The following is a 17,788-nucleotide window of genomic DNA, read 5'->3' as shown; positions in this document are numbered from 1 at the left end:
AGAGGGGATAGATGGCTACCCTGTTGTGTACTCCCCCCTCTCTCGCTGCTTTCTGGTTGTTCTTCGTAGTGGAACAGAAAAGTCTGGGGTATGATTGGAATGTTTTTCCCACACATTTGGTTGATTAATAATTGAATTTTCGTCCAGAACTCAGTTATTATGCTACAGTCCCATAGACAATGGAAGAGGCCAGCGTTAGGAAGTTGGCATTTTGGGCAGCATGCTTTGTAATTTTGTGGCGGCGTCTTGTACTTAATATCGAAAGCATATTTTGCTCTGTGCAGCATTTTAAAGTGGGATTCTCTCCAGCTTTCATTTATGATATATTGTCTATATACTTGGTATCCTTCTATTATCTTTTGTGGTAGTTCTATGTCTGTTATCTCTTTCAGCCACTTTTTGAAGTGTGTTCGCGCTAGGGTTCCTTGTTGTTTTTCTTGTAATTGTTGTTGAATCTGTGATAAAGGTAGGCCATGTGTCTTTGGTTTTAAGAAGCTATCAAATTTGTTGGGTTTTGCTACCTGAGAGAGATCCGCTACTGTTGTCTGTAAATATGACTTAATTTGTGCATAGAACAAGAAATGGGATCGTGGTATGTTGAACTCTCGCCTCAGCTCTATGAAAGATTTCCATTTCCCTGTGTCGAGATTGAATAGGTGACCAAATTTATTTATACCTTTATCTTCCCATATCCCAAACCCCCTCATGTGCTAGACTTGCTGGAAATCCTGGGTGTCCCCAAAGTGGCATATATTTTGATATTTGTACAGGCATTTTATATAGTTTGCGAATTTCTTTCCATGTCACCCAAGTATCCCTCATTATCCCACTTTGTCTGATTTTCTGTGGCAGGTGATTGTATTTTGTATGTAAGATAGCTGCGAGAACACACTGGAATCGCATAACCAATCTCTAATATGTCGGCATATACAAGCCAGATTATATCTTCGTAAGGTTGGTAGGCCCAGGCCTGCTTTCTCTTTTGGAAACTGTATCTTATGAAGGGCAATTCGAGGTTTTTTACCTGACCAGATGAAGTGTGACATCGCCCTCTCCAATTCTTTCACATGTTTATGCTTAAGGAGTAGGGGTATCGTCTGTAATGGGTATAGTATTCGGCCGAAGATCACCGATTTAATTAAGGCTACTCTGCCCATAATATTGATTGGTAGCGAATTCCAGGACATCATCTGTTTTAACTTCTGTATCAGGGGAAGGTAGTTTAAATCGTATACTGAAGCGGGATCCCTTGTAAAGTTAATTCCCAGATATTTAACTTTTGTGCTAATTTTCACCCCCGTTTCCTTAAGTTGCCTATCATACGAAGCCTGTGATGAGAGCATCAACAGCTCACTTTTATTCTGGTTAACCTTAAATCCACTCAGTTCCCCTATTTCTTTAATTAAGTCAAACACCATTTCAATTTGTTCTTGGAGTTTGGCCATAAAATAAGATTGTCATCGGCAAATAGCATTTGTTTCAGTTCTACTGTTCCCACCTTGATGCCTTTAATTCTTTTATGGAGGATTTTTGCCATGGGTTCTATTGCTAGGTTGAAGAGCAGGGGTGACAATGGGCACCCCTGCCTTGTCCCTTTTTGTAAAGAAATTCTTGGGGATAAAATTCCGGTTGTGTATATTTGTAAGGTTGGTGACTTCTGTAACGCCTCGATGAGTGTTATGAATGATCCTGAGAATTTCATGTTAGATAGGATGTTTTGCAGCCATTGCCATCTTACATTGTCAAACGCCTTTTTGGCGTCCAACAATAGTAGGGCGTAATCTTTTGACGTTTTTGGGTACAATTTGGTATAATCCAAGACTGTCAATACTTTTCTAACATTTGCTACTGCTGATCTATATTTGATAAATCCTGCCTGGTGTTTTCCTATTAATGTGGGGAGGATATTGGCCAATCTATCTGCCATTATTTTTGTTAACAATTTGAGGTCTTGGTTCATTAAAGAAATAGGTCTATATGCCTCTGGCTGTTTTAGATCCTTGCCTTCTTTGGCAGTACTTTTATGTACGCGTTATTTGCTGTGTTTGGGAGATTGCCTGTTTTTAATATTTTATTGAATAATGTGTGAAGATGTGGGGCTACTTCCTCCTTAAGAAGTTTGTAGTATTCTGAGCTCAGCCCATCCGGGCCTGGTGATTTCCCATTTGATAGTCCCTTTATGGTCTCCATAATTTCTGATTGGGTTATTTCTTTATTTAATTCGTAAATGTCGTCTTCTTTTATTTGTGGTAGGTCTGCCTCTTTTAATAATTTTTGTACTTTGTTTTTATCTAAGGGGTCCCCTTTGTCTCTATAGAGATCTGTGTAAAATTGTTGGAATATTTCATTTATTCTCTTAGGATCATTAGTTATCTCTCCCTGTTTTGATTTTAGAGCCTGTATCTGCGTTGGGTGTCTAGCTCCTCTGACTAAGTTACTTAGCAACCTCCCCATTTTGTTTCCTAGTCTATGGAATCTAAGGGCCTGGTGAGATTGATTTAATTTTTCTTTCTCTGCCATCCACCTGTTTACTTCTGCTTTTGTGCTTAGCCAATTTTTCCTATTTATATCGGTTGGGTGTTTTTTGGAATTTTTTACTTGTTTCTCTAACTTTTTTTACAGCTTCCATGTAGGCTATGTTTGCTTGTTTCTTTTTACCCGCTAAGTGTGAAATGATGTGACCTCTCATCACAGGCTTCGCTGCCTCCCAGAACAGATAAGGGTTGTCTATGCTGGATTTATTCTCCTCAGAATACTGCATCCACCAGTTTTTTATCAGGGCTTTGAATTCTTCGTTTTCATACAATTGCGTTGGAAATCTCCATAAGATGTCTGTGCCCCTAGGAATGAGTTCTCGAATCTCTATTGATATTGGGGTATGGTCTGATATGACCATGTCATGTATTTCGGCTGTCAGCGTCTTCTTAAATATGCTAGGGGATACTAGTATGTAGTCCAAGCGTGATCACATGTCATGGGGCTGTGAATAAAATGTAAATTGTTTCTCACTTGGATGCAATATCCTCCAGGAGTCCAGCAAGTTCAACTCCTCTGCAAAATTGCTGAAATGTTCAGCTTTCTTTCTATATAACCCCTGGATCTTTTTTCCTGCTCTTCTATCCTCCTGTAGGTCTAATACTGCATTGTAATCACCTCCTATTATGACATTGCTAGTATTCATTATTGTAATATTATGATTTAGTTCCTGTAAAAAAGAAGCGTTATCGTCATTGGGAGCATATACAATATCTATCTATCTATCTCTATCTATCTCAGTAGTTTCCGAGCCTTTTTGGATCCAAGTCTGTACCCATCTCCCTTTGGCATCTGCGTTTGAATTTATTACTTTCTGGACTAGTCTCTTATGGACTAGTGTTATTACACCTGCTTTCCTGTCATCTGCGGCAGCACAATATACTTCTCCCACCCATCCTTTTTTTTTAGGAATTTTGCACTTAAGGTATTTAGGTGTGTCTCCTGTAGGAGTGCAATGTCTGCATGTAATTTCTTTAAGTGTCTCAGCACTTGTGATCGTTTGGCTGGGGTACGCATTCCTTTGATATTCCATGAAATTATTTTTAGAGACATTGTGCCAGTGAGAATGAGTACGGAGTCGGCTCACAAACCCTAATCCTGCATGTTATCTTTTTCCGCCTAAGTGCGCAGCAGAGAGTTCCCCATTCCCTTTTAACCCTTCCCCCCCTATATAGCCACCTTTAAGGTAAGTAATAATATAATTTTCAAAACAAAACATCCCCAATTTAACCATATAAGTGACTTCACTTTTTTCCTGGTGAGTGAAGTAGCTTTCCATCGTCTTTCTTCTTCACAGACTCTTGTGAAGCAGACTTACTCAAGAAAACAGTGCCCCTCCATTTTAAGATAAACACTTTTTATAAAGTTACTCTCCTTCCTATGTGTTGTCAGCTCCTGCTGATGTGCCTTGGTCTTGGCTGGCTGCTAGATGTGCTGTGGTTGTCAGATATTTCTCTGCCTCCTCTGGGCTTTTAAAGATATGTTGTTTCCCGGCGCCATCTGTTACTCTCAGGATGGCAGGGTAGAGTAATGCGAACTTCCACTGTCGCTTGATGCACTGAGAGCATGCATTTGTAAAGCCTTGCCTTAGTTTGGATATCTCAATTGAGTAATCGTTAAAGAGACGGAGTGTGGCGCCCTGGTGTGTGAGAGGTTGCTGGAGTTGTCTGTAGGTGCGCATTATAAGATCCTTATCTGCGTAATCAAGATACTTGACCATTATTATCCTTGGGCCTTTGCTTTTAGATCCGTCTCTCGGCGGGCCTACTCGATGAGCTCGCTCCACTTTGTAAGACGTAGGTAGGCCTAGCAACTGTGGTATTGTTTCAGCGCAAAATTGCATTAATGTGGCTGCTGTATGTTATTCAGGCAGACCCACTACTCTCACATTGCTTCTCCTCGATCTGTTTTCCAGATCTTGTAGTTTATCCTTCATGTAGGTGTTTTCTGTCTCGAGCTTTTTAATCTGTTTTGTATATTATGTGTTTATCTTCTAAAGATGAAGTACGCTGCTCCACCTGCTTAATTCTGTTTGCTTGAGCTGGGATGTCTTTATGTACTTTTTGCAGGGACTGGGTCATGGCTGCGTGTATCATGGCCTGCAGATCTGGAGTGAGCTTCTGCACTACGGCGGTAGCTAGGCTGTGCAAATGTGCTGGGTCTATGTTGCCATCCAACTCACCCTGCTGGTCTTCCGACTCTGTGTCCCAGTCCCTGTCTCTCGTCTTGGCTTGTTCCCACTCCTGCGACTGCTGTGAGTGTGGAGAGCTCCGGGACGTCTCCTCATGCTGTTTGTGTCCGGTGGCCATCTTGGGTGTAGGCGAGCGGCTTCCCCGCTTACTGCGTTTCTCCTCCGCTGGCAGCAGGTAGCGATCCATCGGCCTGTTTGTCTTGCCAGATTTCTTCCGTGAGCCTCCCAGTTTGGCAGGTGAGCACTTTAGGGGCACTTTATCTGGTGCTTCTTCGCTTCTCTGGGTCTTGCTCTCGGAGCTCCGCTCTTAGCGTCCGCTCATCCAGGCGCCGGAACCGGAAGTCACCCTAAAGCATTTTACATATACAAATACATTCGTTTTACATAATAAATTAACTAATTACCTCCCACACTCCCCAATTTTTTTTTTCTTTTTGTAATTAAAACAAAAAAATACAAAAAATACACACAAAAAAAATTGTTACCTTAGGGACTGAACTTTTTTTTTTTAAATATTTATGTCAAGAGGGTATAACACTGTTACTTTATAAACTACGGGCTTGTAATTATGCAAAACTGAAAAAAAAATGCACCTTTATTTCCAAATAAAATATTGGCGCCAAACATTGTGATAGGGACATAATTTAAACGGTTTTATAACCGGGACAAATGGACAAATACGTTTCATGGGTTTTAATTACAGTAGCATGCATTATTTAAAAACTATAATGGCCGAAAACTGAAATTTTTTCCTATTTTCCCATTAAAACACATTTAGAATAAAATAATTCTTGGCATAATGTCCCACCTAAAGAAAGCCTAATTGGTGACGGAAAAAACAAGATATAGTTTATTTCATTGGTATAAGTAATGATAGTTATAGACGAATGAAAGGAGTGCTGAAAGGTGAAAATTGCTCTGGTGTTCAAGGGGTAAAACCCAGGGCTGTGGAGTCTAAGTCGGAGCAATTTTGGGTGCTTAGTCGGGAAAAAAATGCAGACTCCGACTCCTAATAAATTTGTAACTAATTAAAATAGAAAATATGATAAAATGTTCTATTTCTCAGATAATGGTCATTAAAAATAATGTATATTTATACAGTAATAGCTGTGCTTAGTCCACAAAAATGAAATAAACCAATCAAAAATAGTTACTTGTGCTGCCTCAATAAAGCAGTCACCGTATTTTTAAAGTCAGATATACATATCTGATTGTGACTGTACAGTATATATGATGTGTACACAGGAATCTTATATATACTAAATAACATCTATGCTGTAAGTATAAAGCCTGATGTGTAGCCGTGTCACTAATAGAGATGGTCAATGAGATGGAAATAATTCTGCGTTGATGCTGGTTTATGCAAATGTATGCACTCTCTTTGCTCATGAAATAAAATAATTTGATATGTTAAAATTTGGTTTGGTGACTACAAATTAAAGGGTACCTGAGACGGATGAAAAGAAAAGTGTTATACATACCTGGGGCTTCTTCCAGCCCCCTTCAGGCTAATCAGTCCCTCGTTGTCCACCTCCACCAACTGGATCTTCTGCTATGAGTCCTGGTAATTCAGCCAGTCAGCACAGTCTGGCTACGTGCCGCTTCCACAGCCAGGAGCATTCTGCACCTGCGCAATAGTGCTGCGCAGGTGTAGTACGCTCCCGGCGGCAGAGTGTGTGCATGCGCACTACACCAGACTGGTTCAAGTACCTGGACTCATAGCAGAAGATCCAGGTGGCGGAGGACAGCGAGGGACTGATTAGCCTGAAGGGGGCTGGAGGAAGCTCCATGTATGTATAAAACTTTAATTTCATCTGTCTCAGGTTTACTTTGTTACACAGTAGTACTATACTCTACATATGCACTCCCCGCAGAGCTGCAGGGAATCCACTGAGAATGTTGTGCACATTGAACAGAGGTGTTGTCTATCACCCATAAACCTGGTTCAGATTGTGCATGAAGAATGTGTAATAGAGGAAGAATCTCCTCATTCCCCTGCAGAGTACCTGCACATCATTCTTACATGTACCCACGGTTACATTGCCTAGGGCCTGATGGATGTTCTTTGTTCCGGTTTGTACCTTTTACAAGTACTCTTACCAAGGACTAGTTTTAGTCTAAAGGGAATAAATATAATAGTCTACATAACCACCTCACTTCAGTTGTCTTGTAAAATTCCTAAGCGTTGGCAGTTAAGAGACAAATTTCATGTTGCATACTGTTAATCAACAAAATTGTAATATGCAAATTAGAAGAGTCGGAGTCGGTGGAGTTTTGGACCGACTTCACACCCCTGGTAAAACCCCTCAGTGGTGAAGTGGTTAAATAGCGCATCAGTTTTATAGAAGGAAAAATCCTTAAATCATAGGGCAAACCTGAACTTTTTTTTTTATATTCATTTTCAGTTGTGCATAGTTAACCTATTAGCAGTTGGCGGTGTCCATGAGCGCCAGGGTCCCCAACCAATCCCTCCCACAATTATGGTGAAATGTAAATCCTAACCACCTTTTACACATGTCATTGAGCATTCCATTTTACAGAAATGCAGAGCTGCTTCCACAGTGGGGGATGGTCATGGAGATGCAAATAAGAGTCTGCATCCCACTGACCATACCTCATGGTAAACTTAAAATTGATAAACCTTCCTACAGTCCCCCAACCCTATTGCCAGAGTCTTGAAATGGAAATACAGTGTAAAAAATGCATGTACATTTCTCCTTCGAACAATTAAAAGCTTAAGAAGCCTCTGGATCCTAATGAGGCTTCCCCCTGCCTCCTCCGGTCCCCCGTCAGTGAGTGCAGACTCTCCAAAGATTCCCGATAAGGAATAAGGGATTGTCTGTAATCTCATTTGGGTCAGGTTCCTCTTCAAGTGTGCGGCTGTACTACTCCTGCATGAGTACGGTTGCACCTGAACAGTAGGCCAGCATCGGAGCATGGACCCGATCAGTAGGAGCTCCCCGGTGAGCGTCGGGGGGTGGAATGAGGGAAGCCTCTATTAACCTCCTTAGCGGTCTGGGCGAGCTCAGCTCGTCCATTACCGCCGGAGGGTGCCGCTCAGGCCCTGCTGGGCTGATTTTATTCAAATAAAAAGGAGCACACACAGCCGGAACTTTGCCAGCCGCATGTGCTACCTGATTGCCGATCCGCCGCGTGCAGCGGCGAAAGAGGGTCCCCCCAGCCGCCCGAGCCCAGCGCAGCCGGAACAAACAGTTCCAGCCAGCGCTAAGGGCTGGATCGGAGGCGGCTGACGTCACTCCGCTCGTCGCCATAGTGACGAGGAAAGCGAAACAAGGACGGCTGCTCATTGCGGCCTTCCTTGTTACTTCTGATCGCCGGAGGCGATCAGAAGTACGCATCGGGAGCGCCCTCTAGTGGGCTTTCATGCAGCCAACTTTCAGTTGGCTGCATGTAATAGTTTTTTGTTTTTTTTAAAACCTGCAGCCGCCCTGGCGATCTTAATAGAACGCCAGGGAGGTTAAAGCGAACCTGAGGTGTGTTTTTTTTTGTTTTTTGTTTTTTTTTAAGGGGCTGATGGGACACAGAGGTATGTTCTGTCTCATGACATGCCTCTCTTCCCCCCCACCCCACTGCCACACTATAGCCCCCCTGAGGTAAATATGTTGGAGAGAGATTCACTGTTCGAAACAACCACCAGGGGCGTTCCTGCAGGGTTCCTGGCCGTGCTCCGCTGCCTCCCTGCACGCTGTGAATGAGAGGCCCACAGGAGCAGCGGTTTTGGAGTCTACCTGATCCGCTCAGCCCCTCCAGATCGGGTAGCCTTCCCACGAGTCCACATCAGGCTCTCTTTAAGGACCCAGAGGCTTGTTTCTGAACCCGTGCTTTGGTTCAGGTTCTCTTTATAGGACTACTACTGTAGGGAGGCTGCCATGTGTGGCAAATGCCTGCGATCGCGATGTTGCTGGAATCGGGGGGATTGGCTGCAGGGGACAAAAGTCCCCTGTGCCAATCCGTACATGTCCGCCAAGAATATACGGTTTTTGTTCAAAAACAATGTTTATACTTCAATAGAGCCCCTGATTTCTGCCGCCAATCGTTAGATTTATGAATGGGAACGAAGTTCACATTCATTAACCTCCCTGGCGGTAAGCCTGTGCTGAGCACGGGCTATGCCCCCGGGAGGCACCGCTCAGGCCCCGCTGGGCCGATTTGCATAATTTTTTTTTTTTTTTTGCTGCACGCAGCTAGCACTTTGCTAGCTGCGTGCAGTGCCCGATCGCCGCCAATCCGCCGCTATACGTGTCGCCGCAGTCGCCCCCCCCCCCCCCCAGACCCTGTGCGCTGCCTGGCCAATCAGTGCCAGGCAGCGCCGTGGGGTGGATCGGAGTCCCCTTTGACGTCACGACGTCAATGACGTTGGTGACGTCATCCCGCCCCGTCGCCATGGCGACGGGGGAAGCCCTCCAAGAGATCCCGTTCTTTGAACGGGATCTCTTGATCTCCGATCGCCGTCTCGCTACATGAAGAAGAAAATTTTTTTTTAAAAACGTATTTGCTGCCCCCTGGCGGATTTTGACAAACCGCCAGGAGGGTTAACCTCCTTGCCGGTTATCCTGAGCTCAGCTCGGGGTAACCTGCGCAGGAGGATTTCTCGGGCCCCGCTGGGCCGATTTGCATAATTTTTTTTTTTTTTTTTTTTTTTTTTTTTGTTACAAGCAGCTAGCACTTTGCTAGCTGCTTGTAACACCCGATCCGCCGCTATCCGCAACGTCGTGCCGCCCTCCCCCCCCCCCCTCCAGACCCCTTGCGCAGCCTGGCCAATCAGGGCCAGGCAGCGCTGAGGGGTGGCCTGGGATTCCCTGTGACGTTCCGACGTCCATGACGTTGGTGACGTCATCCCGTCTCGTCGCCATGGCGACCGGGGAAGCCCTGCAGGAAATCCCGTTCTCAACGGGATTTCCTGCATACTCTGATCGCCGAAGGCGATCGGAGTGGGTGGGGGGATGCCGCCATTCAGCGGCCATCATGTAGCGAGCCCTGGGCTCACTACATGATTTAGAAAAAAAAAATAATAAAGTGCGGCGCTGCCTCCTTGCTGGATTTTTTAGACCGGCAAGGAGGTCAATCTCCCCGTAGGCCACCTGTGATGCAGGCTTCCATTGAAGCCTGCATCACTTCCCTAGTTACAATGTAGCAACACATTGTTTCCTGTGTAGCGTACTTGTACATGGGGATTTGCTCAGCGGGGACATCTAGTGGCCAAATAGTAAAATTACACCTACTGACTTTAGGGATTAAAAAAAATATGTATGTCAAGAGGGCACATTATTATAAATTTATGGGTTAAAAATTAGCGATGGGTGTAAAACTGAAAAATGTACCTTATTTCCAAATAAAGTATTGTCACCATACATTGTACTAGGGATATAATTTTAACGTTACAATAACCAGGACAAATGGGCAAATGTGTGGATTTCATGACAATTATCTCAACGCAAAGGAGAAGCAGGCCTGGAATGGGGCTGGTTTTCTAGGTTGCTATAATATATAATTGCATTGAACCAGATATTGTCTGTCTGCATAGCACTGTAACTGGTGCATTGTGAAGGCGCCCTTAGTCAAAACACTGGTTTCTGAATCGATTTTCAAAAAGATGCAAATTTTGACTTGTATGCAAATTTAATGCAGTTGAATAGTTGGGGAAACTTGAATTTAAATTATTTATTTAAAACTTTATAAGCCACAATAACAGTTAAATCCTGAAGTGTACATCCACCATCAACCGTAATTTTTTTTTTTTGTTTGATTTCCCCTGCCTGGACCTGGGCAGGCCAGAATGCTTCATCCATTGCAGTAGTTTCTAGTCAGATTTCAGAAATGCTTGGGGTTAGAGGTGCTTCCTAATTTTCAATCCTTACTAACCACATTTCACTGTAGTGTTATTTTAGTGTAGTGGTTACATTTGATGTTTGTCAAAAGGATTAAGCTGGCCATACACTGGTTGATATGGCCGAAAGATAGGTCATAATCTGATCAGAGAGTGATCTACTGGATTGAGTCTCTTCACATACTGCACAGAGCTATTATTTTTTTATTTTATTTTTTTTAAAATTGTATTGAAGTTTTACAACCTACAAATCACAAAAATCCAGTATTATGTCAATCAGTATAGAAAGAAGACGTATTTGTACAACTGATAAAGCTTATATAACTTATCAGTACGTGGACAAAATAGGTAAAAGGCTTTTATGCTATTAACATTAATACCAAATGAGTACTAGGGACATGAGTAACTTCACCTTTCTAACGTCCCTAGACCGATGAGCCTTACCCTTCACAGAGATTTTTAATAGATTGTAGCATATCAATCTAATTGCAGCGTTGCAGTTCAATGCTGTGAGCTGTCGATATGCTGCTGAACAGTAGACATCTTCCACCTGGTGCAAATAGCCGAAATCTATCGGATTATTCGATCGGGTCGGCATGTTTGTTTGACTTCTAGCAGTTTTGAGCAAATCAACAAGAAATGTATGGGAAAAAAAATATCAGCGTATGGCCAGCTTTATACTGTCTTATTTATATTAGCTCTGTGGTGTTTGCTGTAGAGGGTGTGCACACTGGAAAGCGCTTTTTCTGCACCTTCACTGTAGGTGCTTTGTCAACATAAAGTATACATGTACCTGTTGAATGACTTTATTTTTTTTTTTTTTCCATTCAGCAGCCCATGCAGCAGTAATCCACTCCCTGGAAAGAGAAAAGGACAAGTAATGGCTGATGTAAACTCATGAGAACAGTTTGTTGGGCTGATATCTTTACAACTCCTTTAATTTCTTCTCTCCTATTACATGGAAAATTCTATCCCTACTCCAGTGTGGCCATGTGTCCCTCTACAGTTGCATCATGCTACAGTTGTATACTGAAGCATAACACCTAGTGACCTGAAATGAAGCAGTTTTATTTTAAACTTTTCAACATCTTTAACAGTTACAGTATGTCACAAAAAGGAAGCAGCCCTACGCATTTCAAAGTCACAATAGGAATGGTGTTTAAAATGATAAACATTTAGACCCCATAATGAACATATACAGTCGAATTTATCAAGACCAGTGCAAGGAAAACTAGGGCAGAAGTGGTGCAGTTGACCAGAGTAAGTCCTCTTTTCCATGGACTGTTAGACAGTGCAATGCCGCTCAAACGCTCACAACTTCTTGCTGCTGCCTGGCAACTGCTCACTGCTGCCTGGCAACTGCTTGCTGAGCACACAGTTCAAAACTTTGTGGAAAAGTGGCCTAACTAAGCAAGTTTTGGCTCTTAAAAACCCCCAAATTCTGATTGGTTATTGTTGAACAATTGCTATACTTTTGTTTTCTCTGAATTGGTCTTTATAAATCAGCTACAGTGTCTCTGGAAGTGGTTTACATTTATTTTCCCCTTTTGCTTCTGTACTAATTCAGTGATTGACAATTCTACTTGAAGTTCTGATTTGTTGGGGTCATTTTTACACTTTTTCAGTGTAATAATATAGTATCCATCCCCCTACTGTGCTGTCTGTAAATTAATGAACTACAATGTCCAAGTGTTCAATGGAATATGTAAAGCTGTCATGTTTATAAGGTAAAACTTTACAAACTACTCTTGTCACTGTGATCTATTTTGGACTAATTTATATAAATGTTTAGGTTTGCTTTCATTTTGCTTTATTGCTGTACATGGTTAATGTTTTGAAGTGAGCTCTTTGGTAAATTAGATTCTGGTTTATGTAACATCACTTAAAGGAGTCATCTGCCAGATACTTCTACCCCCTTATATACTTATCTTGGTCTTCCTCCAGCTCCTTGCAGTCGACATGTCTTACACCACAGTTCCGCTCACAGCTGCCGGCCTGGGGTTCCCGCCAGTGCAGAGGCCGACCTCAAGGTTGTCCTTACTGCGCCTGTGCGAGCGTCGCTGTCAATCAAGTCCAAGTTGTCCGCAGTGTAATGCGCAGGCGCAGAACTACTGCTCCTGCGCAGTACACTGCGGACAATGTGGACTTTATTGACAGCAGCACTCACACAGGCGCAGTAGAGGAGGTCGGCCTCTGCACCGGCGGGTACCTCGGGCCAGCGGCTGCGAACAGAGATGCGGCGTGGGGCATGCCGGCTGCAAGGGGCTGGAGGAAGCCCAAGATGAGTATAAAAAGGGGGCAGCAGTATTTGGCTGATGACTTCTTTAAATACCTTTTGGGCCTGATCCAATTCACTTTTTCTCAAGTTTACTCCTAGCTGATTTTTTTTTTTTTTTCCACATTATAAATAAAATGCATTTTAAGCCACCAGCAAGCAAGAAAATACTAAATTTTGACAGTACACCTGACAAATCTGCCTAGAACTTAGCAGCATTATAGTTTGTGAGTTAAGCTTCATACCCCACCTGATGGGTCCAGCGACGTCACTTGATGACTGTAGTTAAGCTATGCCTGTTCCTGCTTGCGACATTACACGACAGACGTGAACGGGTAGTAAGTGATTGCAGTACTTTGTGCGGAGTCGTCGGATCTTCAAGATCCGATATGCCGTGTCCATCGCTTTACTATGCGCGATCGCCATGGAGGGCAACATTGTTTAACATGCTTATGTTAAATTATGTTGCCCGCTGTTGGATAACATTGCCGCAAGTATTGCCTGGTGGGTATGAGGCTTAAAGGGAACCTAAACTGAGAAGGATATGGATGTTTTTGTTTTATTTTTTTTTAAATACCAGTTGCCTGGCAGTCCTGATATCTTTGGCTGCAGTGGTGGCTGAATCACAGACCTGAAACGAGCATGCAGCTAATCCAGTCTGACTTCAGTCAGAGCACCTGACCTGCATGCTTGTTCAGTGGCTGTGGCTAAAAGTATTAGAGACACAGGATCAGCAGGAGAGTCAGGGAAATGGTATTTTAAAAGGAAAAATCCATATCCTTCTCAGTTTAGGGTCACTTTAAGACTGGGTTCACACAAACAATGTGTACAGTTCCATTCCAGTCCATCAGTTTATATCCATTTTAATGGAAAAAGGTTGGCAAACTGAGGACACATGACTGGAAAGAAACTGTACACATTGAATTTGTGAACCCAGCCTAAGCACACAGTGAGCTGAAGTAACTTTCCTGTTGGTTCTTTGCAGAAATATTGTAAGTAGGTAACCGAATACCAAATCAATCCATCCGTTCTGATTCTGCACTAAGGGCTTGTTCACACTGCTCTGAAAATCATTTTGTTAACTGCATCGCAGAGCAGTGGACATGTTGGTAGATCCTATGGTAAGGATACTGTAGGATCCCTTTATATGCGTTTGATGTAAACGGATCTGCTGTCTCTATTGCAGTGTGAGGTTAACCCATCTTCAGGTCATTAATGTGCACTAGGGACCATTCCTAGGGATGTTTAATGAGATGCAAATAATTCTGAGTTGCCTTGGATTGGGTACATTTTGTTTTTTCTTTAAATACAAATGACAATGGACCAAATTGAATCTAGCCTTGGCCTCAAACGGCATTCCTTTTTTTTATGGAAAATTTGCACAAAACCATATCAACTTAAATCTAATTGCATCTCATTAACCATTTCTAACCAAATACTCACATTTTTAAAGTGTCTCTTTAAAACACTGTCACATTAGTATTGGTGGATTTGCTACAGTAACACTTTGTTGCAGTCTAATGTACTGTTTAACATCTTTGTTTAGCCAGAAATGTCACTGATGGATTTGGTTTTTTGTTCGTGTTTTTGTTTTCAAGCTGAATTGCCACTTTTTGTTGAAATATTTCTGGCATATCACTGCTACACAAGTGACTTTGTAATTTATTGATATTAAAAATCATCTTTTCATTTCAGTTTGCAGCAGTTTGTTTTAAATTGCCAGGATACGCAAAAGGCAGTTTTACTAATATTACTGGTACTAATTTGTCTAAATGCTCATCCTCCTGATTAAGCAGGAAGCATCGCCGTTTACTGTGTCTACATACCAACAAAATCACAAACCTAGTATAATGGCCATGTTTTTGATTTACAATAAAAGTTAACTGAAATAATGGGGTCAATAATATAAGGTTACTTTAAGTGGCTTATTGCAGTGTGGCATAACAGACTCTTTCCAGCACTGATGGTCACACTGCAATGCACAACTTATGCCATATTCACAGTTAATGCATACATTTGCAGTAATGCACTGCATTCTACCACAATGAACCTGTCTAAGTGACAGTGACGCATACTTTTCATTTACTATGTTTCACTGTATGCAACGCAACACGCGGACGTTGTGCAGTGCTGCTTTCCCGTTTGAGCCTTTGACCTGGGTTTGAATCCTGGCTCAAGCCAGCACATAAAATGGTAAAGCGTATTTGGACAAGGCTCCCTAATGATCCTGGTCACCCATGAAGCACGCCCTAAGTGGCTGCAGCACTGAAGCTCTTTGAGTCCACCAGGAGAAAAGCATGATATAAATGTTTTGTCTAGTAACTACCCTATCGCACCCTAGGCCCGCATTTTGGGTAAAGCCAGTTAACCTACTAGTATATTATTGAGGAGTGGGAGAGCCAGCAAACTTCATGGGGATGTTATTTGGGACCTGCAAGACAAGAATGGCTACAACACTACTTCTATCTCATCTTCCATTTCACCATTTCTATCGGTGTGAAGCAATCTGCAAAGTAGGCCACATTTTGGTAAACTGCTAGTGACCTGAGCCCAATCTACAGTATCCAGAAGAGATGGTCCGGAAGATCCTTGTAATTCCAGCTTGCAAGCAGTCTTTGCACATTGTCTGAAGCTTGTAATTGGTCTAATCCAATGGGCAAGTCAGAACAAAAGGAAGTCCAATTTCAGACTTCATGACTTTTTCATACAATGCATTATTTGCATCTCATTGACCATATCCAGTAAGCAAGAGTATCCAAACTGATTACATCAAGTCCATCTTACCCTTATGCAGGGTAAACACCATGCGCTTTGGTGTTACATTATGCCAAGAATTATTTTATTCTAAATGTTTTTAATGGGAAAAAATTGGAAAAAAAATCCAGTTCAGTTTTTTTTAGCCATTATAGTTTTTTAAATAATGCATGCTACCGTAATTAAATTCCACATAATTTATTTGCCCTTTTGTACCGGTTATTACACCATTTAAATTATGTCCCTATCACAATGTCTGACGCTAATATTTTATTTGAAAATAAAGATGCATTTTTTTCAGTTTCGTGTCCATCACTAATAACAAGCCCATCATTTATAAAGTAACAGTAATATACCCTCTTGACATTCATATTAAAGTTCAGCTAAGAAAACTACTTATGTATTTGTTTTAATGGTAATTTTATTTATTTTATATTTTTACAAAAAAAAAAAGTTAGGGTGTGGAAGGTAAGGGGTTAATTTAAAATGTAAAAATAGGTCTTTGCATTTTAAAAAATGCTTTTAGATGTAGTTTTACTATTTGGCCACAATGTGGCCTCAGTCTTTTTTAATGCGTCCTATAAACGAAATATGTATGCTTACAGGAAGTGTACTGAGGATGGGAAACTTTTTTTTTTTTTGTTTTTTTTTTACTAGAATGACCGCATAGTTTCTCATAGCCGGCCCTGGGTCCCCGCCGGTGCAGAGGGTGACCTCGAGGTACTCTACTGTGCCTGCGCAAGCGCTGCTCTCAATCAAGCCACGTTGTCTGGTGTACTGCGCAGGCGCAGAACTACTGTCTGTGTGCAGTACACTGTGGACAAAATGGACTTGACAGCGGCACTTGCGCAGGCACACTAGAGGTCGGCCTCTGCACCGGCAGGGAGACCGGGCTGGCAGCTGAGCTGCGGCGTGGGACATATCAGCTGGAAGGGGCTGGAGGAAGCCCCAGGGGGGGCGGGGGGAGGCTTTTTTTTTTTTTTTTTTTCCTGATGACTTTTTTTTAACTTGATGCATAGAGTGGTGTTCATGTTTCTGCCTTCATGTTTAATATGATTGCAAAAAACAAAGAAAAAAAAATCAATAAAACCAGATATAAACAGATCAGAACCAGATATAAGTCAGAAACATTAGATAGACCACTTTAAGCAAAAATAGATAAATCAATTTCTTAACACATGGGATGCAAGAGTATGTAGTTTATACCCCATAATGGCACATGCTGTAATAGCTTCTTGAAGTTCCCAATTTCACTTTGTCTTTGGCCCAAACAACTTTTTTTTTTCTCCTACAGAATTGTACTTAAAGCACACCTGAAGTGACAGGATATGGAGGCTGCCATTTTTTTATTTCCTTTGAAACCATGCAAATTGCATGGCTGTCCAGCTGATACTTTGCCTTCAATACTTTGAGCCATAGACTCTGAGCAAACATGCAGATTTGATGTCCCTGACTGAAATGTGACTGGATTTGCCACATCCTTGTTTCTGGTGTGTGATTCACACTATTGCAGCCAGAGATCAGCAGGACAGCCAAGCAACTGGTATTATTTAAAAGGAAATACTGTACATATGACAGATTGCATATCCCTCTCACATCAGGTGTCCTATAAGGAGGTGCACAGCAAAAAGTCTCCACCCACCAGCTTCCACACTGGAGACTTTTATTAGACTAGTTGAAACCAACCTGCACTGCCTCTGTCAAGTTTTTATTCAGCTTTACATGATAACCTTTCTCATGCTGAAAGATTAGCCTTAACCACACTGGCGCTGTTCCCTCAATGTATAAATGTATCCCATGTGTGCACATTGATCTATTACCTGTCCCTTGTTACCCACCATGCGGTGTCCATCTGTCTTCGGAATCCACCGATCTTCCATCAGTGGTATACACCCCACTGGCGCATGGCACACATGTGCCGTGTGTGATGCCACGTGGGTACTTTTATACACTGGTGGGCAGTGAGCTCATGAGAGATTTTGATGCTGAAATCTGCCTGCAGTGTATAGTCAGCCGACAGATCTCTCTAATCAGATTCTACCAGAGAGAAACTTGGCTCTTGGTCAAATCTGCCCATCATCACTAGATGTATGGCTACCTTTAGACCAGATACTGAGACTGAGGGTAGCATGGTGCAGTCTTTTGTATTAAACATCAGACTTTTACTTTTTTTTTATCGAAGACA

The 17,788-nt window shown here is 42.3% G+C and overlaps 1 protein-coding gene across 4 annotated transcripts in view; it reads left to right on the top strand.

Moving 5' to 3' along the window:
* The window catches only part of REEP6 (receptor accessory protein 6), a 43,523-nt gene extending 31,204 nt beyond the window's left edge, over positions 1–12,319 (top strand). For 2 of the 4 annotated variants that reach the window (XM_068234018.1, XM_068234020.1), the window contains one exon: positions 11,409–12,319. In XM_068234018.1, the coding sequence (XP_068090119.1) occupies positions 11,409–11,423 (15 nt within the window). In that variant the 3' untranslated portion in view covers positions 11,424–12,319. Of the gene's footprint in view, positions 1–11,405 lie in introns of all 4 variants that reach the window. The other 2 variants (XM_068234017.1, XM_068234019.1) reach the window with 1 other exon arrangement.
* Positions 12,320–17,788: the final 5,469 nt, after the last annotated feature.

The sequence above is a fragment of the Hyperolius riggenbachi genome, chromosome 1 (genome assembly GCF_040937935.1).
Source record: "Hyperolius riggenbachi isolate aHypRig1 chromosome 1, aHypRig1.pri, whole genome shotgun sequence".
NCBI lineage: Eukaryota > Metazoa > Chordata > Amphibia > Anura > Hyperoliidae > Hyperolius > Hyperolius riggenbachi.
The sequence above is the reverse complement of the archived record's forward strand: the minus strand, read 5'-3'. Positions and strand labels throughout refer to the sequence as shown.